The sequence below is a fragment of the Emys orbicularis genome, chromosome 10 (genome assembly GCF_028017835.1).
Source record: "Emys orbicularis isolate rEmyOrb1 chromosome 10, rEmyOrb1.hap1, whole genome shotgun sequence".
Taxonomy (NCBI): Eukaryota; Metazoa; Chordata; order Testudines; family Emydidae; genus Emys; species Emys orbicularis.
The window spans coordinates 16,359,062-16,386,945 of record NC_088692.1 but is presented as its reverse complement, the minus strand read 5'-3'; the positions used below and the strand labels follow the sequence as shown (position 1 = coordinate 16,386,945).

The 27,884-nt window shown below is 42.0% G+C and overlaps 1 protein-coding gene across 1 annotated transcript; it reads left to right on the top strand.

The window, feature by feature from the left end:
• The first annotated feature begins 557 nt into the window (after positions 1–557).
• LOC135885169 (putative short-chain dehydrogenase/reductase family 42E member 2) lies at positions 558–27,884 on the top strand. The gene is made up of 11 exons (XM_065412816.1): positions 558–881; positions 2,110–2,205; positions 2,941–3,001; positions 5,260–5,378; positions 8,915–8,990; positions 10,155–10,237; positions 15,810–15,947; positions 19,965–20,030; positions 23,345–23,408; positions 24,104–24,177; positions 27,678–27,884. The coding sequence occupies exons 1-11, from the start codon at positions 558–560 to the stop codon at positions 27,882–27,884; spliced, it is 1,308 nt and encodes a 435-aa protein (XP_065268888.1).

The following is a 27,884-nucleotide window of genomic DNA, read 5'->3' as shown; positions in this document are numbered from 1 at the left end:
CAAAGGTGCCAAGTGCAGTGGTGAATTTTATAATGAGGACAGATGCTAACAGAAACTGGACAGAGATCCCTAAACTCATTTGCACAGGCAAACAGTCATTAGATGCTAACCACTTTTGATTGTTATTATTAACAGTAAATTTGACACAAAATGGAATAAAGTGATATATGCAAGCAGTTTGGGACATTCTGCTATAGTCTTTGTCTTGATCAAATATAAACTCATCCATTTTTTTTCCTTTATGCTATGCTAATATTTATATAGGACATCAATATATGCAAACATTGTGAACCTTTTCAGGGTACAATATTTCCAATAAACTATTTTTTAAAATATTTTATAACTGATAAGCTGTTATTGTGCAATGTTTGCAGAATGCCAGCATTTCTTTTCATTTCACATGAAATTTGTGATGAAAAAGAAAACGACTAACACTGAACATATCAATGAGCATTTATATTGGTTACTCTTTATATCTGGAAATCCTGCAACTAGTATTCTCATTTATCTTTATGCCTTCTAAACAGGTTAGATAAAGAAAACCTTTGCAGTCATGAATGGAGCTTTGTAATGAGAAACTTAGTGGAATTATCTGCACCCCAGAGCTCTGTGAAGGAGTTTTCAAAATGGACTCTCAATCTGTAAACATGATACAAACTAGGGCTGATGGGGTACTGCCCCACTGGAACCAATCATCTGACTGCAGACTGAATGGACAAGCTGGACCACATCTTAAAAGCGCGAAGGCATTGGTGACAGGAGGTGGAGGCTACTTTGGATACAACCTGGGGTGTGCTCTCACCAAATTAGGAATCACTGTTGTTCTTTTTGATATACAAAAGCCTATATGGGAAGTTCCTAATGGAGCCATGTATTTCCAGGTATGGTCAAATTACATTTTAACAACAATCAAATTAAATGAATTGTTCTACTCTTGTGTACAACAGCAAGTTGTCATCTCAGCAGTTTTCATGGAACACAGAACTGTCATAAGCAATGTCAAAGACCTCATTAGAAAGTATGTGCAAGATTTTCAGCTGGTGTAAATCAGCGTAGTTTCATCAAAATTAATGGAGCACTGCCAGTTTACACCATCTGAGGATCAAGCTGTCAGAATCCACTAAACAGAATTTTTCCCACATTTTAACCAAAAAAAAAAAAATTGCAGCGTATATATGAACTAATCACGGAAGGGTGATGCTCTCATCTAGTGGTTAGAGTAGCAGATTAGAAATTGGAATGCCTGGATGGTCTATTCCTGGCACTGGAACTGTTGTGTGATCTTGGGCCCTTCACTTCACCACTCTGTGTGTCTACACTTAAACTGTAAACTGGCTAGATCTAATTATTTATCTGACTCATGGGGTGTTGTGAAGCTTAAAAAAAATCATATTTGTGAAATGCGTTGAGAACTTGAGGTGCAAGATATATTTTTTATTAGCTCTAAGATAGTAGTCTGAGTCACATTTGATGTTGAAATCTCACCACCCTGCCATAGAACTTTCATGTTTGTTTTTATATCCATCTAGAGGGATATGATCTACCCTGAAACTTTGCACAGAACTAGCATTTATGTCAATTAAATAGCAAATGTCTAACCAACAGAAACATGTTTAAAATAACCTATTGGAGACCAGATTTTGTATATGTTTTAATAAACTGCAAAAGCTGAGATTTGATGTCTGATCTATTATGAATACAGTAAAATTTAACACTCTTATCTCAGGGTGGCAACATTGCAAATCACTGAACCCTCCCTCTTGTGACTTATTAGAATTGGTCCCTAATCCTGCAGCTCTTAGACACATGTTACTCCAATTCAAGTCAAACTAGTTTTGCTATCATAAGGGCTACAGGACCAGGTGTGAAAAACATAATACCATTCAATCAAACCATAGTATACACATTTTTATTGTCCCAAATGAAATACGCTATCAGGGACTTTTCTGCACAGTTTTGTAAAAGCCTATTGCATATTAGTTAGCAAAGCAATTGTGTGAACGGCAGCAGAATTACTTTTAGATTTTTCTTAACAATAATTATTAGTTATATGAAAAATTATAAATGATACCTTTCTGGCCAAATCTATTGTTTTCTGATTTATCACAGGGTGATGTGCGGGATTGTAAAGCAGTATTCAAGGCTTGTGGAGGGGTTGACTGTGTTTTTCATGTGGCTTCGTATGGAATGTCAGGTCTGGAACACGTGAGTAGTTTTCTTATTGTTTTTCTCTCTGGAACCTTTAAAAGTAGCAGTATATTGTTCACATAAAGGTGGGTAAATGACAGGAAAAAAATATTCACAAACTTTTTTTTATATTTATTAAAACTTTTATACATGTGAAATTTTATCATTTAAATGTTTGTGGAAAACAAATGTTGAGCCCACAGCTACAAGTAATTTAAGCTTCTGATTAATGTGATTAAATAAAATTAGTTGAAAGTGTAAGCCAAAGTTATTTATAAAGGTTAAATAATCTAATTAGGGAATGAGGAGGCATTTATTAAATACTAAGCACCAAGTCATTAACCTAGTGCAGACCCCAAAATAATCAGAATGTTGTACTAAAGATTAATTAAAGCAACCCTGAGGCTTCTAGTTTATTGGGCAGGGTGGATGGGGGAAGGACAGGACAAGGCCATGGCCAGGCCCCAGAATATGGGAAAGCACACACGTGTATAAATCTCTATGCCAATCATACTTGGGCCGAACAGATAATTGAGGCCTTGGGATCTGTTTCCCACCCCATCCCCTTTTTTTAATTTAAACTTTACTTACATGAACGGACGCAAAAAATAGACGTGAGGTTTGCAAGAAAATAAAACAATAAAATAAGTAGCAAAGCAGATATAACTGCATTCGTTTTTGGCAATTACAAAGCTGTGTGGTGAACTTAAATTGTTTAATTAATTAGATATTGTACAACTTCTCTATTTCTAGCTACAAAAGAAAGAAAAGCTTGAATCCATAAACGTCAATGGAACAAAAGTAGTCATTGATGGTATGTACCTAGATTTTCCTTCTTGGGACCTGATCCAAAGCCCATTGAAGTCAGTGGAAAAGACTCCCATTCACTTCAGGTTTTTAGTGTATTGATTTGGCAGACAAAGATCAACTCTTCCATCCTTATTCACAGAGTAAGGCACTACTCAGCATGAGTAAGAGTGGCAGAATGAAGCCCTAAAGTAACATAATTATGATATATTTAAAGTATTTCTTACTATATTTTATGTGGAAAATTTGCTTTTTGCACTGGCCTGTGAGTAGGATATCTGGAATGAAATCCTGGCTTTTTCCATTATATTTTGTCCTTTTAGCAACAATCTCAGGAAAATGACAACAGTTCAGTTTCTGCTGATATGGCTTTTCATACTATATTGTACATATCAAAATTATTTTTGCTTTTGCCCTCACAGCAAAGGCAAAAGCAGGATTAATTTTTACCCACTTTTGTGTTGCCTATTGCCCAGGCACAGTCCCCCTCTTTCACGGCAGATTATGTCTACCTGGAGCAAAAATAGCTGAAGTGAAGTGGTAAGCAAAGCCAAGAATGAATCAAGGAACATATCAATTGAAATATTCCAAATATTTCCCTCTTTAGCCCCAACCAGAAACTATCTCTGGAGCCACAGAATTTGCAGAGTCACGTCTCCATAGGTTTATAATGGAGCAAGAATTAGGGGGAATACATACACGCTGAGATTTCTCATGTGCTGGTAGTTTACCAAGAGTACACATTGCCAAAAGGCAGAGTTTTCCCCCATATATTTGCAACCACGTAACTATTTTGTCAGTCACTATTATGATAGCTGCTCTCCCCACTGTTGTCACCACAGCCTGTGGGCAGCCAAGCAGTGGTGCTGTTACTAACACAGCTGGACCATGCTTCTGGCTGTTCAATCCCCACACACTACCTCAGGGGTCAGCAACCTTTCAGAAGTGGTGTGCTGAGTCCTCATTTATTCACTTTAATTTAAGGTTTTGCGTGCCAGTAATACATTTTAATGTTTTTAGAAGGTCTCTCTCTATAAGTCTATAATATATAACTAAACTATTGTTCTATGTAAAGTAAATAAGGTTTTTTAAATGTTTAAGAAGCTTAATTTAAAATTAAATTAAAATGCAGAGCCCCCCGGACCAGTGGCCAGGACCCGGGCAGTGTGAGTGCCACTGAAAATCAGCTCGCGTGCCGCCTTCGGCACACGTGCCATAGGTTGCCTACCCCTGCACTACCTAGTGTACCCATGCATGTGTCTGCATAAGAGTTCCTACATACAAAAACGGAGTGTGGAAACCTCAAACCCAACCAGAACACTGGCACAATGAGTCAGCTGTAATATTAGGGATGGTGGATTTGAATCCCATTTGGCCAAAGATTTTTTTGTTTTGTTTTGTTTGTTTTCTCTCTCATATTTTGGTGGAGTTTTCCTCCATAGCACTTTGGAAAAGGAAGGTTGAGGAGCATTCTGTTCTCCTTCATAACACTTGGAAGGCTGTCTCCACCTTTTTTCCTCAATCCCTGAGACGATGGTTTGGGAAACTTTTTTCCACTGAGACATTTGGGAAGACATCTCTGTTTCCTATCACACTTAAGTTCTCAGAAGATGAAAATGGAGATAACCTCATGGAGGTGTGTACAAATAAGCAAGGAGGTGGCAGGGATACAGGCCAGATGTGCTAGAAGAAGAAGCAGCACTACTAGCAAAGCTGCCTACTGCTCAAGCATGGGCTAAGGTGACTTCAGCAGGGAGAGCTACAGTCCATAAGAAAAGATGATGCAGGTCATTTATAATTCCATATGATCACATGCATGTGCATATTGATCTCCTTTTCTAACTCAATCATACACAGTAAAAACATATAATGTGATGTTACTGAAATACAGCAGGGCTTTCTATTTCCATCAAAGTGTACTCACAAAAATAACTACCCCTCACCAACTAGTGACTGAAATTCAGTGGTGATGTGATTGTTGCATGTATGTAATTTGTAAAGCACTTGGTAATAACAATAGCATTCATATAGCACTTTCCATTTTCAAAGTGTTATATAGACACTAACTAAGAGATATTTTGAATGAAATATTTCTATCTCAATAAAAGCTATTATGTTAATTTAAAAATAATGCTAAAACTGAAAGACTGCCCTTCTTATGTTTGCAGTAGTTGCCTTTAACAAGAAAATGTTCACTGCCAGTTCATGTGGATTTTCATATTCGTCCCTTTTTCTTAAAATAATGTATTTTGTATATTATTGTAGTTTGCAAACAAAGAAATATCTCAAGGCTGATATATACTAGTACGGTGAATGTGGTGTTTGGAGGGAATCCCATTGAAGAAGGAGATGAGGAAACTGTACCATATTTTCCACTAGAAAAGGTATTTTACTTTGCAACAGACCTTGTCCGCTTGATCCACAGCAAAACACTGCTGTGCAACTTTATGAAACTGTATTTGTGTTCCAAAGTAGCTTCTATAGAGGGCATTTATTTAAATTATTAGTATCAGTCTGTTTTTGGGTAGAGGTAGCTATTGCTGCCAGAGTTCTGACTTAAACGCTGTGAGATTATTCTAAGAGTGGCCTGTGATCAATTATTCAGTCCTTATCCATAAGTAAGCACATTTGGGATCTTGCAAAAATAAACAAACTAAAAAATTTGAATTTGAAAATAATGGGAAGATTCTTTATTGCAGTGGGCCGTCAAGGAGTCTTTTGGCTCCCTGATTCTCTACCCAGCCCAAGTATAAGTTAGAGTAGCCTGGGGACTGTTCTAATTTCATCCAACTTGCTATTGTCTCTGAGGGAATGTTCACCATCTGGAATCTGGAGCTCCTTGAGCCTTAGCCACTCCCATTGCTTGCTCTTCTTCCCTGGCCTCAGAACACCTCATGTGTTTAGGAGTCACCTCTTCTTCTTTGACTGTTTGTTTACACAGATTTCAATCTTAGTGGTGATCATGCACCCCATGGATGCGAGATCAGATTCTTCTTGAATAGAAGTGTCCACTGGGGCTGTGCCTGAGCCCTGGGATTATTTGTGACCATTGTAGCCAAGGGTATAAGAGGTGGGGCAGCCTCAATTGCCTTTCAGTTCCTTCTTAGCACCCATGGCTATGAGACAGAACCCCACAGAGCCTGTGTCTCTTCACCTACAGAAAAATTAGTTATTGTTAGTTACCTAGATTCACTTTGATACATTTTAGTTAACCCATTGGTTTAAAAAAATTATATATATCACCAATCTAGCTGCTTGCGGCGTTGATAGGTTTCCTTGCCACCTCCTGCCTCCCCTCTCTCCCAAGGGCTACATCCCTCTGTTAGGCCCAAAATCTCCAGGATTCAAGATTTGTCCATCTTGTGACACAGCAAAGCCCATAAATGATGGGCATGTGATGCCACTTCAGGAGCTTATGCCAGGCTCTCCTTAGAAACAAACTCACTCCCAGGCTTCACCCTAATTTCCAGCCTCGAACTTTCACATCAGCCAAAGCAAAACTTCCAACACCCTGGATTTCGGTGAGAACATTGCCCTTTTATATAGACAAGACTAGATCAATTTGAGCCACACATAAACTATGTGTTGCATTTGTGGAACCAATGAGAGGACAACCAATACCCTCAGAGACTAAATGAGTGTTAAACTGTATATGAACTTGCTATGTACTAACTAACTAAGACTGACATTCCTGGACACATTGTTTCAATCAACTTGAGCCCAGACAGCTTCTACCACCTCCTTGAACAGTATCCCAATGTCTGAGATATATCTGGTGGCACCATAATTTTACCATTCACTATGCCTTTGTGCAGGCCTCTAGATTAGATGCAAGTTTAGGCAGAACAATCCATCAATCGATCTTTAAGTAGGACTCCTTTTACCCGTCTCTGAGGATGAGATACTGCTTGCTAGTCACCAAGGATATGTCTACACTTCAAATAAAAAGCCACAGCTGGCCTGTGCCAGCTGACTAGAGCTCCCAGGGCTCAAACTGCAGGTCTGTTTTATTGTAGTGTAGACTTCTGGCTCAGGCTACAGCCCGAACTCTGGGACCCTCCCACCTCGCAGAGCTCTACAGCCCAAGCTCCAGCTTGAGCCCAGATGTTTACACTGCAATTAAACTGCCCCTTAGTCCAAGCCTCATGAGTAAGGCTGCGATTTAGTCATGAAGGTCATGGAAGTCACAGAATCCGTGACTTCCAAAGACCTCTGTGACTTCAGCCAGCGCCAGCTGGGAGATGCAGGGTCCCCTGCCGCCTTTGGAGGCAGGGAGCTGCGGGGTACCCCTGCTACCCAAGGCGGTGGGAGCCCCGCGCAGCTCCCAGCCACTGCAGGTGGCAGGCAGACCCCCTGCTGCTCCTGGCCGCCATGGGTACCAGGGGGAACCTCTGGAGTTCTCCACCTCCACAGGCGCCGGGGGAACCCCTGCAGCTTGGAGTCACCAGCAGAGGGGGCCCCTGGAGCTCCCAGTCCACCCGCAGCTGCCCAGGCTCCCCATTTTTTCATGGATATTTTTAGTAAAAGTCAGGGGCTTCCGTGAATTTTTCACTATTGCCCATGACCTGTCCATGACTTTTACTAAAAATATCTGTGATAAATTCTTAGCCTTACTCATGAGCCTGAGTCAACTGGCACAGGCCAGTTGCAGGTGTCTAATTGCGGTGTAGACCTACCCCCAGAGTGGAATCTGTGTAGACAATCACTTGCAGAAGGAAAAAACGGTAACTGTGGTTCTTTGAAATGTATTGTCCACGCTGATTCCACTACCAGCCCTCCATATCTGCTAATTCAGAATCCTGCTATATGGAATTCTTTATTGGCAAAGGAACTGAGAAGCAGTTGGGGCCTCCCTACTCCTTATACCCTTAACTACAGGGGTCACAAGGTCTCTCAGGGAGCATGTGTGGCCCCAATGGACACTGCTATTCAAAAAAGAATCCAACCGTATGCACATGGGGCTCATGCACACCACCAAAAGTGGAATCTATGCAGACAATGTATCTCGAAGAACCATTAAGTAAGTGACCACTCTTTCTGGTTCTATACATGCTGCAGACTCCTTTGTACCAAAGGAATGCTACGCAGGGGGCTTATCAGTGTTTTTTCCTCCCTTTGTGCCACCTGATATATTTCAGTGGGAACCTCAGGTCGTGTAGAGACTCTATAGTAGCTCCTACATCAGCCTCTTCCTACCCCTAAGAGGCCATTTCAAAAGCCTGTGAGCCGCTGAATGTAAAGGAGCCCCAGTCACACCCCTTTTTCCCTAGCTATGCCCCTATAATGTCAGCTGTGAGTTGGGACATATAGGAACCACTATGGCAACACTCTGCCACCTTGTGATTTCTCTACATTGGGGCAGTCCTCCAGGAAGCTGATTTTAGGGACACTGTGCAGCCAGACTGCCCCAGAGCTGCCCCAGCACATGGGAGAGTAGAGCCCTTCAAGTCTATACTCTAGTTAAGCAACTTACATTTTAAGATTAATGAGAAATCTGGCATGTGTAAATGTATAAATGAAAAATCACTTAATCAATATGTATCTACCCTATTGTTTTCACAATCCTGTTATTTATATCACAAATATCTCCCTTGCCAAAGAATAATTGGAATCATAAAGCATATATTTGAAGCATATCACAAGTAAAAATAGAAATTTAAAAGAGAGCTATGCTCAGTTTACTGGGAATCTAAACTTGTGTAGCCAAAAATGCTAACCTGTCTCTTTTATCATAAACAGATTATTTAGGCCTCCAACCCTAAATTATTTCTCCACATCTTATGTTTTGAGAAGATTTTACTGAGGTGATGTTTGCAAGCTGAATAGATGTACAAGTTTACTGAAATGTTATCAGAGGTGTCATTTACCAATGTAGCAATATAGTTAGGCAATTCATTATATTTGCACTCTCTCTTTTCAGCAGGTTAATCATTATTCTAGAACCAAAGCAATGGCAGAGCAAATGATCCTTGCAGCTAATGGAGCCCCATTAAAAGGTACATATAAAATTCTACTTTTCTGATATCACTAATGTATGACAAACTATGAACAACATAAAGGGGTCTTTTCTTCCCTCAATTAATGTGTCTAATCTCAGTGTCCATATATATTCAGGTGGACAAGAGACACAAAGGGGAAAAGGGATAATCCAAGATTCAGAAAATTAAAACCTTGTTTCTTCAAGTCAATTAAAAATGTTTATAAATTCTACTGCAAATATAGGCTCTGAGCCTGCATTCCTTACTCATATACACATATACTCATGCCAGCAGTCCCACTAAGCTTCACTATAGACACAGTGGCCCCTAAACACTCTCTCCACCAGCTTCATCCTCACGGGTCATTCGGGCTTACAGATGACTTGCAACAGATAAGGAAGAAGGCAGACAGATGCTTGTTACTTAGATTTTCAATTTCCGAGTTATGTTAGTTTCTCAGATCCTGAGTACACAGATAGCAGCTGTGGCCAAGAATGCTTTATTCAATCTACACTAGTCAAGCAGTGTATGATCTTTTCTATCAGAGGCAGACCTTGCTACCATTATCCACTGCTGTGAGCTCAGACACACACCACTGTGATGTACTCTACATGGGGATACGACTTGAACTATTAGTGCAGAAAGTATCTGATACTTATAAGTAGTTTCATATAGAAAGCACATCATATCTGTTCTCAGTAGAGTGCACAGGCTGCCTATTGATTTCTATGAGATATTTAAAGGTTTAGGACTTTTTAAGGTCAAAACTAACTGATCTGGATGCGGGTTGCTTGAGAAACTGTTTCTAGCTCTTTGATACTGCTACAGCTGTGATCAGAGGAGGTGTTTGAATATAGCTAGTTGTATTAGATACTGTGATTTTCAATGTTCTGTGCAAGTTAGGTATGAGGGGTATATTGGTAGGGAAATTTGTAAGATGCTGTTCATATTGCAGCTATTTTATGGTCAGAGGATTTCAGTTTTCAGGACTCACAAGCCAGTACATTTCATGAGTATTAAATTCACATCGTAAAAGACGATTAAGAGAATTTACTACAAAGGGACCAGTGTGTTTGGCCCTCTTATATTTTGCTAAATAAAATATAAACAGCATATGAAGTGTACCTGTCATGTACTGATATGGAAACTGTTTGAAAAATCACATTTCATTATATCTCCTAGGAGGCAATAAGCTCCATACATGTGTTCTTCGCCCACCAGGCATCTATGGACCAGAAGAGCAAAAACACCTGCCACGCGTATTAGTATGTATTGTATTATCAGCTCTGGAGTGCATTGCCAATATTAGAGTACCTGTACTGTTTAAGTCTAAACAATTCAAAAGCTAGTAACCTGGTTACTGATCTAAACAGTCCCTCAAGAGCCCTTTGTTGACTAACCACATGATGCAAGCTGACAAATAGCATAACTGGAGGATGATGGGAATGAAAATTATGAACACGGTTTTTTTGATGAAAGACAAAAACTGGGCTAGTGTTGTGGAGAAAGGGCTACGCCTGCATCACTGGTTATTATGCATTATTTGTTTTGTTGAGTAAGCACTTTAACTTCAGCGTAAAATATTATCAGAAAAATCCTGAAATCATATTTTACTATTGTTTAATCAGACCATAGCCATGATACATAGCTGTAGTTAAATCTTCCTGATGTCAAGTTTTAGATGTTGATTTTTTTTTTAAAGAGGCAAACATTTGATTTTTAGGCAATGGCTAATTAAATGAATCACATTGCTTAGCAAATCACACCCTTCCTGCAGTTATTTCATGCATAAGAACGGCCATACAGGGTCAGACCAATGGTCCATCGAGCCCAGTATCCTGTCTTATGACTGTGGCCAATGCCAGATGCTTCAAAGGGAATTAACAGAACAGGGCAATTGTCAAGTAATCTGGTCACATTCTTGGGTGCAGCCCAGACCAGTGAGGGGTTGTATCATCACCTGCCCTGCAGCCTTGGGTGCCTTCGGTGCTTTGCTGCTGTAGCTCTCACCTGGGCCACTCACAGCCTTCCAGCATGAAGATAACACCCTGAGTGTGTACAGCTGAAGCCTGCCAGCACCCTCTAGTCTCACACTGGCTTGCACAAGCCTTGGTTAGCACTTACAGGATGACCCCAATACACTCCTGGACCCAGATATTCCCCCCAAAACATGTATTCTTCACTGACCAGCTCTCTCCTGGACAGTCCAGATATTGGAGGTCCATCGTCCCTGTCAGTGTACAACAGTTTGCTACTTTAAATGGAGTTACCGCTACAGTTCAGTTTAAAAACAACACTGGATTAGATTAGATTAGAGTTTTGATTAAAGAATAAAACCAGTTTATTTAACTACAAAGAGAGAGGTTTTAAGAGTACAAGTACAAGGCATTAAAGTCAGAAATGGTTACAAGAGAAATAAAGATAAAATGCTTTCTAGTGCTAAAATTTAACAAACTAGACTTGATCTCAGCAACAGGGCTGATGAAATTTCAGGTCAGGATCTCTCCCAAAGTCAAATGGCTGCTTCCTTTGTCGTCTTAGGTAAAAGAGAAAGGGAGATAGATAAGGAGAGATCCCTGGGGGTGTTTTTGCCCCTCATTTGTATAGCCCGATCACCCTTTGAAATGCATTTTCCTGAGAGTTACCCCTAGATAAAATTCATTCCCACTGTGAGGTTGGAGTCATGGAGTCTTGCAGTGAAAGAGATTCCATGCTGTTGTTTGCTAAAATGTAGATTGATCTGTTCCAGCCCCCCTTCTTTGCTGAAGAATGTCCGCTTGACAGGTGATTGCCCATCAACTTTGATGACAAAGTTGGCATCGCCTTGTCCTTTGTTTTTGAGAAACAGGTTTAGCCACATGCCAGATTACCTGATAATCACTGTGATGCATTGGACCTCAAAGTAGCACCCTGTAACCCCCATATTCATCAATTGTATATGGTTGTGATATTTCATACAAAGCATGCCATGTCTGAATTTCAGTCTATGTTCATAACTTTACATATAATGTTGCTACATACTTTCATCATATTATTGACCAGTGAGTCATTAGTTTTCATATGATACCTCATAAGGCATATTTTGTACAAAGATTATTACAGTAGTGTGTAGGGTGTGAATACAGGGGTGCATTCAGTCACAGATCCATGCCCTGTCGTCCAGTCCCAGCATCTGGCAGTCAGTGGCATAGGGATACACAGAGCATGAGGTTGCATCCCTGACCATCTTGGCTAACAGCATTGATGGACCTATATCATCTTTTTGAACTATAATTTTTTATAGTTTTCACCTTCACAACATCCTCTGGCAATGAGTTCCACAGGTTGACTGCATTATGTGAAGGTACTTCCTTTTGTTTGTTTTAAATCTGCTGCCTTTTAACTTCATTGGGTGACTCCTAGTTCTTGTGTTATGTGAAGGGGTAAATAACATTTCTTTATTCATTTTCTCCACACCTCTGTCATATATCCTCTTGTTCAGTTTAGAAAAGAGATGACAAGTCCCAGGCTTTTTAATCTCTCCTCATATGGAAGCTATTCCATACCCCTAATAATTTTTGTTGCCCTTCATTGTACCTTTCCCATTTCTAATATATCTTTTTGAGATCGAGTGACCAGAACTGCACACAGTATTCAAGGTATGGATGTATCATGGATTTATATAGTGACATTATGATATATTCTGTTTTATTATCTATCCATAAGAACATAAGAATAGCCGTACTGGGTCAGACCAAAGGTCCATCCAGCCCAGTATCCTGTCTACCGACAGTGGCCAATGCCAGGTACCCCAGAGGGAGTGAACCTAACAGGTAATGATCAAGTGATCTCTCTCCTGCCATCCATCACCACCCTCTGACAAACAGAGGCTAGGGACACCATTCCTTACCCATCCTGACTAATAGCCATTAATGGACTTAACCTTCATGAATTTATCCAGTTCTCTTTTAAACCCTGTTCTAGTTCTAGCCTTCACAACCTCCTCAGGCAAGGAGTTCCACAAGTTGACTGTGCGCTGTGTGAAGAAGAACTTCCTTTTATTTGTTTTAAACCTGCTGCCCATTAATTTCATTTGGTGGCCCCTAGTTCTTATATTATGGGAACAAGTAAATAACTTTTCCTTATTCACTTTCTCCACATCCCTCATGATTTTATATACCTCTATCATATCCCCCCTTAGTCTCCTCTTTTTCAAGCTGAAAAGTCCTGGCCTCTTTAATCTCTCCTCATATGGTTCCTAACTTTGTTATCTTTTTTGATTGCTGCCGTACATTGAGCGGATATTTTCAGAGAATTATCTGCAATGACTTTAAGATCTCTTTCTTGAGTGGTAACCACTAATTGGAATTATGTGCATTTCCAGTGTGCATTACTTTGCATTTTCCAACATTTGAGTTTCATCTGTCATTTTGTTGCGCAGTCACCCAGTTTTGTGAGATCTCTTTGCAGTCAGCTTTGGACTTAAGTATCTAGAGTAATTTTGTATCAGCTGCAAACTTTGCCACCTCACTGTTTTACCCCTTTTCCCAAATTATTTATAAATAGGTTGAACAGCTCTGATCCCAGTACAGAGCTCTGGGGGACACCACTGTTTACTTCTCTCCATTCTGAAAACTGACCATTTATTCCTACCCTTTATTTCCTGTCTTGTAACCAGTTACTGATCCATGAGAGGACCTTCCCTCTTATCCCATGACTGCTTAGTTTGCTTAAGAGCCTTTGGTGTGGGACCTTGTTAAAGGCTTTCTGAAAGTCTAAGTACACTATGTCCATTGGATTACCCTTGTCCACGTTTGTTGATCCCCTCAGAGAATTCTAATAGATTAGTTAGGCATGATTTCCCCATACAAAAGCCATGTTGAATCTTCCCCAACGAATCGTGTGTATTTATATGTCAGTTAATTCTGTTCTTTAACATAGTTTCAACCAATTTTGCCTGATCCTGAAGTTAGGCTTACTGGTCTATAATTGTCAGGATTGCCTCTGATCCTTTTTTAAAAATTACTGTCACATTAGCTATCTGCCTGTCATCTGGAACAGAAGCTGATTTAAGTGATAGGTTATATACCACAGTTATGATACTGCAGAACTATTTGAATTCCTTCAGAACTCTTGGATGAATTACCATTTGGTCCTGATGATTTATTATTGTTTAATTTATCAATTTGTTCCAAAACCTCCTCTATTGACACGCTAATCTGGGACAATTCCTCAGATTTGTTACCTAAAAAGAATGGCTCAGGTGTGGGAATCTCCCTCACATCCTCTGCAGTGAAGACTGATACAAAAAATTCGTTTAGCTTCTTCACAATGGCCTTGTATTCCTCAAGTGCTCCTTTAGTGCCTCGATCATCCAGTGGCCCCACAGTTTGTTTGGCAGGTTTCCAGCATCTAAGTGTAACCCTTCTGCCCGTCAGAGTTGGCAGCAACAAGGGCCGGGTTCAGTATCTAGGGGTTCTGTTTCAATAACACAATGCAAAACTGGCTCAAATCCCCACCCAGTGACCTGGGACAATTACTTATCACCCCCCCGGGAACCTCTAAGAGGCAATACTTCCCCTCTCGCAAACAAGGAGTCTGAGTGTAGCAAAAGCTTTTAATAAAGGAGGGAAACAATGCGGCATTATGTTCGGGAAACACCACAAACAGGATTCATAACACAAACCATGAGCAAAAGACCCACCCCCAAGTAAGTTTGGCAGCTCCTTTTCCCCTCAGGGTCTTAAGTTCAGCAACCCAAGAGTCACCCCTCCCATAGTTTCTGTCCTTTGGTCAGTGCAGCCCCCAGAGTTCAGAAGTTCCTCTGCAGAGTTTACCTCCCAGCCTGGGTGGAAGTGGGGGGAGGTGTGGGGGGGGGCATCTTACATGCTCGCTGCTCGGGTTGATGGCCGATTGCCATGCCTCTCGATGGGGCTCTGCTGCAGCCTTCACCACCAGCCACCCTGCTATCTGCTCCATCAGCCATCCACTCCGTTAGCCACTCACCAACTTGTCTTCATGGCCCCCCCCCCTTAACACAGCTCTTAGTAACTTCAGCTCTTTAGTGACTTCAGCTGGTAGTAGGGAGCCTCAGTGCTAGTGCACCATTAGGCCAAAGTAGGTCTAATACTTAGACCTAGGTATCAGTGATTTCAGCTCTGCAGCATGTAATAAGACTCCTAATGGAGTCAAAATTAGCTCTGTTATTGCACAGTGAAGAGAGGAGTAGTAAGTGGTGTTTAGGGTCCTCAGAAGGCACCCACACTACCAAGTATACATACCTATCCCTAGCTTCTATCAATTCACTGAGTTCTGGAACCCATGTCCCCTGCCTAGCGAGTGCTACTTAGTTGAGGGCGAGTCCCTCCGTCATAAAATGCCAAGTACAGTTCTACTGTCCTTGATTCACATAACCAGGATAATAACCCTTTATTACTCCTGCCCCAATAACAATGAGACTGGGGATCCCACAGCAGCCAAAGTGACCATTTGGGCAAGCAGTCCATCATGCTAGGCACGGTGGGTGTGCCCATGCAAACAAGAAGTCCTTTTCCACAGCTCACCACCAGATGTCAGGGGAGAGCTCATTCTGACTCTGCTTATATCAGGTACACCTCTACCCCGATATAACGCTGTCCTCGGGAGCCAAAAAATCTTACTGTGTTATAGGTGAAACCGCGTTATATCGAACTTGCTTTGATCCGCCGGAGCGCGCAGCCCCACCCCCCTGGAGCACTGCTTTACCGCGTTATATCTGAATTGGTGTTATATCAGGTCATGTTACACCTCTACCCCGATATACTTAAAAAAATTGCTTTTAGTTTTTCAGTCTTTTGCACATGTTGTCTGTTTCCACAGAAGAATATCCAAAGAGGGCTATTTAACTTCCAATTTGGAAATCCCAAAACTCAGATGAACTGGGTTCATGTAGGAAATCTTGTACAAGCTCATCTCTTAGCTGCTGAAGCTCTCACCCCTGAGAAGGGTTATATAGCGGTAAGTAAACAATTTAAAATATGGGTCACTTTCTGTGGCTTTTAGATCAAACTCTGTGTCTAATAGTCGATTTGTTAAATTCTCAAAAGTACTGCATGTGCAAACTGTACAGTTCCACATGCAAAATGTCATCTTTGTAAATGCAACTCACATTCATCTTGTTAATATTTTTGTGTCACATCTTTTTCTTCTTGTAAGCTAGCTTTGCAAAGGTAGGGTTTCCTGCCTGTCCAGCTTGAGTAGGAATCTTCCCCAAGTGAATATGGCAATCATCAAATTTTCTAGAATCAAAGTTTTTATGCTTTGATTCTAGATGTGTACATTTTTAATTGACCAATCTGAAACCTTTTGGGCCTAATTTGTACATGCTCAGCATTCACAAAAATGTGGATATTCAACATTAGAGAACACTTCTGAATATTTTTACTTAAATTTCTATTCCTTATAGTTGTGACAAAAATCTTAAGAGCATGAACCATTACACACCTGACAGTGTTGCTGCACTCACACTGCCTGGCAGCTCCAGCATCAGTCAGGCTCATAGATTGCACCTCTCCTTCTGACTCAGTTCAGCAGCTGAGCTACTGTAGAAACAGCTGCAGTCACCCCATATGAATCCTCCTGGCTCTTCGGAGTATTCCCTGCCCTGGGCCTATGGTGAAGGGAAGATCAGCAGCTCCTCTAGGCTCCACCTCTTCTGGATGAGGTTGTTTTATTCTCACCCCCAGTTAGTTAAGGCCCAGTTCCAGAAAACCCCTGTTCTATTGCCCTCTACCCTCTCCTCCAGTGAGGGGCAGAAATCCCAACAGTGACAGTGGCCACCCCTTAAGTGAGTAGGGTGACCAGACAGCAAGTGTGAAAAATTGGGACAGGGGGTGGGGGGTAATAGGAGCCTATATAAGAAAAAAACCCAAAAATCAGGACTGTCCCTATAAAATCGGGACATCTGGTCACCCTATAAGTGAGGGAGGCTATAGACATCAACCCTTCAAACCTCCCCAAGTTTTTGGAAGTGATGATGCAAGTGGTGCAACCAGAGGGAGGGAGAGTTTCTTGCCACCAAGGGAAGGCTTGGGGCCCCAGTTTTGGAGAAGTTATTCAGGCAGCTACTGTAGCAATGTCAGGGCCCAACTTGGAGGGGCTGAAGTACCTTGTGCAGCTTGGAAGAGACTACTATACAGTGAGGCAAGGAAGAGAACTGATCAATTTGGAGAGAAAGGAGGGAGGAGAGAAGAGAATTGTTGAATTTGGGGAGTATAGATAGACTGTGGAATGTGAGCTGATGAATTTGTGGGGTAAAGAAAAGAAAATTATCAGTTTGGTGTGGGCAGAGAACTGATGAGTTGGTAGTAAAAGACTGGAGGGGTTACTGAGGTGCAGCTGGTGGGTGACTGAATGAAGATTGAGTGTTGAGGAGGAAGGGGATGAAATGAGGTATACATCGGGCACATGGAGTGTGGGGCTTGAATAGGGCTGAATAATGGGGAGGTGGTGTTATCTGGTACGTGTGTGGTTATATGGGCAAGGAAGGGGGAGCTCTTTGTATGTCAGGGCTGAGGCATGCGCAGCCTGGCCGAGGGTTTAGCAGTGGGTGTGGGCAAAGGGTCCAGTGACCAGGAGCCAATTACCAGGAATCAGGCTGGGTTGGAAAGCCAGGAGATCAGAATCTAGAGATGAATGGGAGGTCAGAGATCAAGAATCCATTACCAAGAGTCAGGCCAAGTCAGGATACCAGGAGGTCAGGATCAGGTGAGAGAACCAGAGGTAGGAACCAGGAGTCAGTTACTAACAGTCAGGCCAAGACTGGATACCAGGAGGTCAAGATCAGAAGGCAGGAACGGATAAACACCATACCAGTGGCTCATGGCAGGGTGAAGCTCACTTGTACAAACTTCCTATTTCCTCCTCTGGCTTAAATAGGGGCTGCAGCCCAACAAGGAGCCTTGGACCTCTCTTAGTCAGAGAATAAGGGAAGGGCTTGTGCCCCAGTTGGGCTTCATAGACTCTGGTCCCAACTGCTTTCTGTGAGCTGCCACCCGGAGGACTGGAGTGTGATGACTTCCTGGACCCACACAGAACTAGGTTCAGGTCCCACGGGACCTGACAGTGTGTTGGTGTTTATTTAAGTATGGATTAGTAGATGTTTTTCCTGGGCTGGCTAGTAGGTTCTTGATAATTCTGCAAAGCTGGCATAATAGGGTTTGAGACACTTGACATACACATACGGATAAAAAGAATATTCCTCCCTGAAATTTTTCAAACCTGCATAACTTAGTCAAATCCAATCTAGTTTCATGCTAACACTCAAAAAAACTTCTCACTGACAAATTTCAACTTTTTTACTCTATATCATGTCAGTGCTGAATTTGTTGGGGAAAAAATTTGTAATCTTTTTATGTGGTGTAGCTGATCAGTCCAATAGGCAGCTGGCCTAGGGGTCAGACAGTGGCGCCACAGTTCTTTTGCAGTCTGCTCATTCTGGACAGGGCCCTGCTGGGCCATATACGGTGGGCCTCAGTCCCTCCTGTGTGTCCCCTCTTCTGTCACAACAGTGGTGTGGAAGCAGGGAAGAGGGACCTAGGTCCTCCCACTCCACAGTTTCCTGACCTGGGTCACTTCCTATCAGGCTGTGGCACCTCCCTTTTGGTTGTAGTCACAATCTTAGTAGTAACAGCTTAGTCTGCCAGGGTCGACAATGTCCAGTTCTTTGGGGCATCTTGTGAGTTCCCAACTCCAACCAGGAGAGGCATATGGATCACCGTTTCCCAAGTGGCCATACCAATTCTGTAGTCACTCATCCCACAGCTCCAGGCATCAGCGTCACTTCCTAGTACAGCCTGTAACTCCTTCTCCTGGCCTACCAGTGCCCATTTAAACTGGAGCATGCCCTGCAGCTGTTGAGGGGCGGGGCCTCACTAGCCCAGGCCTTGCTCTGGTATAGAGTAGGACAGGGGTCGGCAATCTTTCAGAAGTGGTGTGCCGAGTCTTCATTTATTCACTATAATTTAAGGTTTTGCGTGCCAGTAATACATTTTAACGTTTTTAAAAAGTCACTTCTATAAGTCTATAATATATAACTAAACTATTGTTGTATGTAAAGTAAATAAGGTTTTTAAAATGTTTAAGAAGCTTCATTTAAAATTAAATTAAAATACAGAGCCCCCCGGACCGGTGTCCAGGACCTGGGCAGTGTAAGTGCCACTGATAATCAGCTTGCATGCCGTCTTTGGCACGCGTGCCATAGGTTGCCTATCCCTGGAGTAGGATCTGCAAACCACATCACATATGAGGAAAATGTATTTTTCACTCTCTTATTAATTGAGAACAGCAGAAGTGTATTTGTTCAAACTTTCAAAAAAAATTGCCTTTATTCTGAGATGACATCTGGCAAATTTCATCTCACTAAATGAAATATTCAGAATGTTATGGACTGAATATAGGGAGTTCTAATATAAATCCATAGGAAATTTTAATTATAGTGTCACTAATGCGCCTCGTATAAAAAATGATACATAGGTAAAATCATTAAAGGACATGCCATTGTTTTTAAAGCAGGAAGAAGTGCCAAAGAGCACATGAAATCGAGAAGTTGTGTTAACTAACATGTCAGTATTGCCAACTCTGGTGAATTCATCATGTCTAATGTGATTTTGGCCCCTACAATAATATAAAGAAAAACCTCAGTGCTATGACAACTAGGTTGATAAAATTCATCGTAGTAGAAGTCCTAAACATAATGAACCTGACTCTGCTCTTTTTTTAATATATCAGTGTAATAAATCATGAGTAACTCCAGTAATTTAAGTGAATTTACAGATGTGTGAAACTTACATGAGGATCAGAATTAGTTCCAATGGAGGTTGCTTGTTGATTTGTATGTATTTGTATCTGTTTGCTTTTAATTATTTTGCTGTTATTTACAAAATGAAGAAAGATAGTCTTAAAAGATAAAAAGAAAATGTCACTCCATGCACAGTATTATGTTTCTAATCTGCCTTTTCTCTGCCTCTTTAACAGAGTGGTCAGGTGTATTACATACATGACGGCGAGAAAGTCATCTTTTCTGAATGGATAACTCCGTTAGTATGTACTATACACATGTTTAGTTCTAATACAGTGTATGGGATTTGAGCATATAACTAATCTAGAAAGAACGTATCAGCTACATGAAGCCAATACCACAGTAATTACCTGAAGAAGCAAAACTTAAAACTTTGATGTATTTAAGAAATATATAAATATATTTGATACATTTCAACTTTAGTAAGGCTTTTGATACTGTTTCACATGACAATCTAATAAGCAAACTGGATAAATATATCCTAGACCAGTGATACTCAGACCTCAGTGGCTCAGGAGCCAAATTAGTGATCATTACCTCAAAGAGCCACAATAGTGTGAATTCATAAGATGTGTGTGTGTATATATATATATATAATATAATGTTCTTGCAGCAAAATTGACTGACCAAGTATTATTATTTTATCAACTACGTTAATAACATAGTAAAAACATCCTGATTGGTTAATAACTTAGATTGGTTAATAAATCACACAGTGTTTTAATATCATGTGCTGCTAAGAGCTGCAGGGATACATTAAAGAGCCACTTGCAGCTCGCAAGCCTGTCTGAGTATCACTAGCCCAGACGAACCTTCTATAAGGTGGATGCGCAACTGGCTGGAAAAGCATACTCAGAGAGTAATTATCAATGGTTCACAATCTATCTGGAAGGGCATATTGAGAGGATCCCACAGGAATCTGTCCTGGGTTGGTTCTATTCAATATCTTCATAAATAAGTTGGATAAGGGCATAGAAAGTATACCTAAACATTTTGCATATGATATCAAGCTGGGAGGGGCTGAAAATGTTTTGGAGAACAGGATTTGTGTTCAAAATGAACTTGACAAACTGGAGAAATGGTCTGATTTAAACAGGGTAAAATTCAGTAAGGACAAATGCAAAGTACTCCACTTAGGAAGGAATAATCAGTTTCACAAATACAAAATGGGAAATGACTGCCAAGGGAGGAGAACTGCAGAAAAGGATCAAGGGATTATAGTGGATCACAAACTAAGGGTACGTCTACACCCAGCCGCTAGTTCGGCAGCTGGGGATCGAAGTTCCGAGTTCGATTTATCGCGTCTGGTCTGGACGCGATAAATCGAACCAGGAAGTGCTCGCCGTCGACTGCGGTACTCCAGCTCAACGAGAGGAGTACCGCGGAGTCGACGGGGAGCCTGCCTGCCGCGTGTGGACCGCGTCTGAACCGCGGTAAGTTCGAAGTAAGGTATGTCGAATTCAGCTACGTTATTCACGTAGCTGAATTTGCGTACCTTACTTCGACTTGGAGGGCAAGTGTAGACCAAGCCTTAATGAGTCAATAATGTAATTCTGTTGCAAAAAAGCGTACATCATTCTGGGATGTATTAGCAGGAGTGTTGTAAACAAGACACAAGAAGTAATTCTTCCACTCTACTCAGCACTGATAAAGGCCTCAACTGAAGTAGTGTGTCCAGTTCTGGGCACCACACTTCGGGAAAGATATGGACTAATTGAAGAAAGTCCAGAGGAGAGCAACAAAATTATTAAAGCTCTAGAAACTATGACCGATAAGGAAAGATTTTAAAAACTGGATTTGTTGTCTGGAAAAGAGAAGACTGAGGGGAAACATAACAATCTTCAAGTATATAAAAGGTTGTTATAAAGAAAAGGGTGATAAATTGTTCTCATTAACAACTGAGGACAGGACAAGAAGTAATGGGACTAAATTGAAGCAAGGAAGGTTTAGGTTAGATATTAGAAAAAACTTCCTAGCTCTCAGGGTAGTTAAGGACTAGAACAAATTACCTAGGGAGGCTGTGGAATCTCCATCATTGGAGATTTTTCAGAACAAACACCTCTCAGAGATGGTCTAGACCAGGGGTAGGCAAACTTTTTGGCCCGAGGGCCACATCGGGGTTGCAAAAAGGGCCGGGTAGAGAAGGCTGTGCCTCCCCAAACAGCCTGCCCCCAGCCCCCTCCCACTTCCTGCCCCCTGACTACCCCCCTCAGAACTCCCGGCCCATCCAATCCCCCCTCCTGGGACCCCCTGCCCCTAACCGCCCCCCCCATCTACCCCCCCCTCAGGAGGAGCAGGGGCAGCCGCGCAGCCGGAAAGAAGCGGCGGTTTCCCCTTCAAAGCGCCACTTCTCTCCGGCCGGCTGCACGGCCACCCGGTGCTCTTCCTGAGTCCTCCAGCCAAATTCCCCACGCTCCCGCCACCCGCACTGCCCGCCTGCTCCTCTGCCCCCGCAGTGCAGCCCCTCCCCCCCCACGGGGGCTGCACCAGTGCTAAGCTGCCCGAGTGCCCAGCCCTAGGGCTCCCTGTTGTTGGGGGGTCTCATGCCAGGGCACCCTGTGTTCACTGGTAAATTTGCTCGAGCCGGGCCGCCTGGCTGGAGCCAGCCACGCTGCCGCGCTGCTGGTACGGTGAGCTGAGGCTGCAGGGGAGGGGGGACAGCAGGGGAGGGCCCAGGGCCGGCCGAGAGCTCAGGGGCTGGGCAGGACAGCCCCACGGGCTGGATGTGGCCCGCAGGCCGTAGTTTGCCCACCTCTGATCTAGACAACACTTTCCTGCCTCAGTGCCGGGGACTGGACTAGATGACCTATCAAGGTCCCTTCCAGTTCTACATTTCTATTTATCAGATCAGAACCCAATCCTGTATTCTCACAGATTTTAGCAAAATGATAGCTCATAAAGACAAACTCCCTTTGGCTTCAATAGGAGTTTTAGATGTGCAGGAATGCAGGGTCAGGCCCTTTATTGTTATGAGCTAATTTAATTAAAAAGCTATAAATCCTGATTCTTCACTATCTTGTGTAGTCATTTATCACTGTGCAAAGTTGTCCAAAGTGCATGTAAAATGCTACCATTTTTATTTGGTAGCACTATGGTAGAGACTGCTTTGTTGTAAATGGCTCCTCAAGATGCAAGGTCATGGGAAATCATGCCCTTAAATTTCATTGTAAACATAAAACAGAAGCATCAGGATATTTTCATAATTAGCAGGCTAGTTCATAATTATGCACACCCTGTAGTGCAAGCAAAACTCCCATGAACATGAATGCAATAAACTTCAGGACTGTACTCAAGATATAAAAAATGCACTCCTCTCACGTCCTCTATTGTTTTAAAATAGATATCTCTGCCTATATCATCTGCCTATATCATCTAATTGTGTTGGCAGGCATAGGGATATTCAACTGAAAACCTTTTTAAAAATAGTAATAGCTGAACTGGGGGAAAGTTCAGATTTATAATTTGTCAGTAATTATTTCTGCATATTCTTGCTGCACTGACCCAATTTAGTATGAATACTTTGTTCTTATTCTCTTTTATTTTAAATCCCTCCCAGTTTGAAAAATTAGGTTACAGTAAGCCGTGGATACCTATGCCTGCTTTCCTCGTTTATATAGCAGGTAAAAAGTAAAACAAGTATTAGATTATTATGCTATTTTATTTTGCATTTCATCTTTTATTTCCACTGTCACGGATAATCTGCCCAGCAGTTCTATAAAAGGAATATACAGATTTAAACTTGTGCAATTCCTACACTAATTGTGCAATTGTACTAGCTGGAATTATGTAATACCTGTAAAAGTATAATAAGTACTTCTCTACAAAAGGAGATAAGATATCTTTGGGTTCATCAAATATTCTGTAAATTATATGCTGTTTTCAAAACCTTGGATCCTGCTTCTGTAGCAAACCCAAAGCACCCCCTGCAGTCAGTGGGTGTGCAACAAACACAGGATCTAACCCACAACACCTGTCATCACCATGGGCTTGACTTCACTGCTAAAAAAGCTAGGTTTTTTACTTCAGGGTAACTAATATATGTGAGCTATCCTGTGTTAAAAACACAATGAAGACAAGGTGCTTTAGTTAGACTCACTAAGGTCATCCTATACCCCACATTGGGTTGACCTCAACGAGTTTACTTCACGGTAAAACTAATGTACCTTGTCTTCACTTGTGTTTTTAATCTCTTGAGAACTCATGCACATTAGTTACCCCCAGGTAAAAAAACATGGCTTTTTTGGCAGCAAAGACAAGCCTTATGTTATGCTCACTTTACTATTGTTATCTCATTTTAGCAACTTTCTGTTCACAGCCACAGTGATGGAATGCCTTCACCTGGCATTGAAACCAGTTTTTAGCTTTACACCTTTCCTGACCAGAAATGAGGTAAAAGTATAAATGCATACATATTCATCTTTATAAAGTCTCTGGCTAAAGTTCTCAAGAAACACTTAATATCAATGGTGGGGAACATCTCCTCTGGATGCATGTGTGGAGGGGATTCTCTGCATATAGATCCCCACTTTTCTATGCAGGGGCAGAGAGAGTCTGTCACCTCTGTAACACCATTTTTCTACCCCATCTCAGCCCCCTCCCAAGAAGGCCCTCCATACTGTTTTCCTACTTTGAGAGTAGATGGGCCAGAGGGGGCATGTCAGGGAGTACAGGAGAGCCAAGTGCATAATCCTGCATGCAACCAGCAGGGAATCCACATAAGAGATAAAACGGACCATAGGCTGTATTATCATTTCCAATGAGCCACTCCCTGTTATGGAACTGCATGTTAAAGGGAGGTTCTAGAGGCAGCTGCAGACCAGGAGTCCCTAGCAGTAGGAAAGGGACAGGCAAGATATGGAGACTGTATCCACAGCAGATACCATAACTTAGAGCTGGTCAAAACTCACAATTTCCATTCCAAGAGAAATGCTGACCCTTTGATTTTTTCCCCCCAAATCGGAACAAAAAGTTGAAAATTTGAAATTTCCCATGAAATGAAATTTCTGAGATTTTTTTTGTTTTAACCTGATCTAAAAGTTTTGTTTTGACATTATTATTTTCACTGTTATTCTATTATAATTTATAATATAAAAGTCTAAATATTTTACTATTATATTATGGCATGGCATGACGTCATAATCTAATAGGACATGAAATATCATATCATGATAGGACAAATCAATGTTTTCTAACCAAAAAACATTCCATCAGAAAAATTTTTACCATCTCCACTGTATCCAGGAGGAGCTTCCAAAAGAAAACCTCTTTTTCTTCTAGGGGAGGCTTTGCATACAATTTTCCTCCCTCCTAGAGGAAACTCCACAGGAGGGGTAGTATCACCAGGGCCAGATTAACTCTCCTGTGGTCCCGGGGCTATTAGATTTTTTGAGGTTCCTGGGGGTTTGGAGTGCGGGAGTGGGTTCAGGGCTGGGGGAGGGGGTTGGGTTACAGGCTTCGGCTGGGAGACGCTTACCTCGGGCAGCTCCTGGTTGGCGGCACAGCGGGTCTAAGGCAGGATCCCTGCCTGCCCAGGCTCTGCGCTGCTCTGCTCCCCGAGGTGACCAGCATGTCCTGCCCCTAGGCGGAGGGGCCAGGCTGCTCTGCACAGTGGGGCTGGGGGTTGGGGTGCGGCTTCCCACCGGGCAGCACTTACCTCCGGCGGCTCCCAGTTGGTGGTGCAGCGTAGCTGTCACTAAGGCAGGATCCCTGCCTGCCCCAGCCCCACACCACTCCCAGAAGGGGCCAATGCACCCCTGCGGCCCCTGGGGGAGGGGCGGCCGGCACGTGGCTCCGCGCGCTGCCCCTCTCTACAAGCACCGCCCCCGCAGCTCCCATTGGCCACAGCTACCCATTCCCGGCCAATGGGAGCTGTGGGGGTGGTGCATGCAGGCAGGAGCAGCGCACAGAGGGAGACCCCTGCCCTCCCTCCACCTCTGGGGCCGCGCTGGCCACTTCCACGAGCAGTGTGGGGCCGGCAGGGAGCCTGTTTAGCGGCAGCCCGACCGGAGATCGCAATTGACTGGGAGATCCTCTAGGATCGACCAGTCAATCGTGATTGACCGGTTGGTGATCACTTATTTAGTGGGTCTAGTGAAGACCCATTAAATCGACCACAGATCGCTCTCCCTTAGACATAGCGCAGTGTGGACCCTGCGGTAAGTAGATCTAAGCTACATCGACTTGAGTTAGGCTACTAACGTAACTCAAATTGCGTAGTTTAGATCGACTTTCCCCCATAGCGTAGACCCGCCCTTGGAAGCAAGAGGAGGTTTTCATTTACGCAATAGAAGCCAAGGGCAGAATTTGGCTGCTGTTTTTTAATGTGGAGTTTTGCATTATGTAACATGAACCACTATCCTGAGATCTTTTCAATACTTGGGCAATGTGAGTGGCTTCAACAGAATATCAGGTGTTTTTAAAAAGAAAATCTTGGTTATTTAGAGCCCATATATAATTTAAATATACTTTTTGCCTTTAAGCACCTTTTTTGGGTAATGACAGTTTTAAAAAAAAGATGAAGTGAAGCACCTTTCATCCAGATTCATTCTAGGTAGGTCAGTTTCAATCTGTGTCAGTGTCAAAATGCACTGGAATGTGACCTGCTTTACTGCCTTATCTCAACACACCCAGTGAGCACAGCATGAATCAATACATACGCCAAAATATTAATGATGCTAAGCATGACGCATGATAAATGTCTATCTTTTACATTACTATATATTATGCAATATATAGAGGCAAAGATACACCCGTACCCACCCACTCATAGGCCTCAGGGTTTATGATTGATTTTTCAAATGTTAGTATGATAGCTATTTTAAATTTTATAAAATATCACAATGAAGCCATTCTAATTAAACACTTATTTTCCTATACATATGTCCACATAGTATCATCTGAAGTTATGCACAGATTGTTGAGGGAGATTGGGCCTGATTCACCACAGTATTATTCCGAGTTTTTTAGCCCATGTAAATGTTGCCAGAGAGCAGTGTGGAGGTTCCAATCATTGGAACAACCTACCAACAGTTGGAGGTGGATTCTCCATCACTGACAATTTTTAAATCAATATTGGATGTTTTTTTCTAAAAGATATGCCCAAATCCTGTTTAATTTGCTCTCATGACTTCAGTGGGACTATGAGCAAATTAAGCAGGATTTGGCCTTTTAATGTTAAATCTGTTTAAATTTTTATTTTGTTTTTTAAAAGAGAGACATTTCACTCGACAGAATTAATTACTGATTTATAAACCGCTTAGAAAGAGATTCAAGAATAGAAACAACAATTAAACATCAATATTATTCACAGGCTGGAGAGGGCTGAAACTTATTAAAATGAGAGAGGGACTCTGTTAGGTAGGATGTGTGTGTGTGTGTGTGTTTTATAATAGTGTCATCTAGTGGATCAATGTGGTATTGCTATGTGGAAAGGGTGATTTTCCACCCTTGCATCCTTGGCTTAAACCTATGTAAAGTGAGTGTAAACTGCTACAGTTCTGATTTGCTGGCCTTTTACATTCACTCTGCACCAACTTCTAGCTCCAGTGACACACAGGGGATAGCAAGCTGGGCTGAAGTAGCTTTGCATAGGGGAATCCCCAGGTGGTGTAGCGATGGCATACCAGTTCTGTGCCACGCACTCCTGGTTCCCCCAGCCAAAGGCACATGGCAGAACTGGAGGAAGGCATAGCCAGACTCCGCCAGGTTATGGCAATTCTGTTTGGTTTGTATTTATAAAGATTCTGTCTGGTTGAATGCACTGTACTCTCTGTTGTTGTGTTTTGTGTCAGCTCAGTCACCCCACCAATTAATTTATATATCTGTTCTAATAGTGGCACCTAAATTAATTCTATATTTGAAGCACTATTAATTGTTCTTTTGCTTTTTAGGTGTGGAACATCACTGTAACTCACACATTCCGAATAGACAAGGCATGTAATCAGCTAGGTTACCGCCCCAAAAAATTTGCACTTGCTGATTCTGTGGATCATTATCTTCAAACTAGACCCAAGTGCCAGGACCATCATAAGTTCCTTAAAATCTGGCTTGTCCTTGGCACCTGTTTATTTTTGATCTTCCTTGTTTTACTTTCTTAA

Bases quoted from the DNA above. Each gene is read 5' to 3' on its own strand.
- LOC135885169 (XM_065412816.1), top strand. From the start codon at position 558: ATGGAGCTTTGTAATGAGAAACTTAGTGGAATTATCTGCACCCCAGAG. The intron at 2,206-2,940 runs GTGAGTAGTTTT...CTCTATTTCTAG, and splicing joins GAATGTCAGGTCTGGAACAC to CTACAAAAGAAAGAAAAGCT. The intron at 8,991-10,154 runs GTACATATAAAA...TATATCTCCTAG, and splicing joins TAATGGAGCCCCATTAAAAG to GAGGCAATAAGCTCCATACA.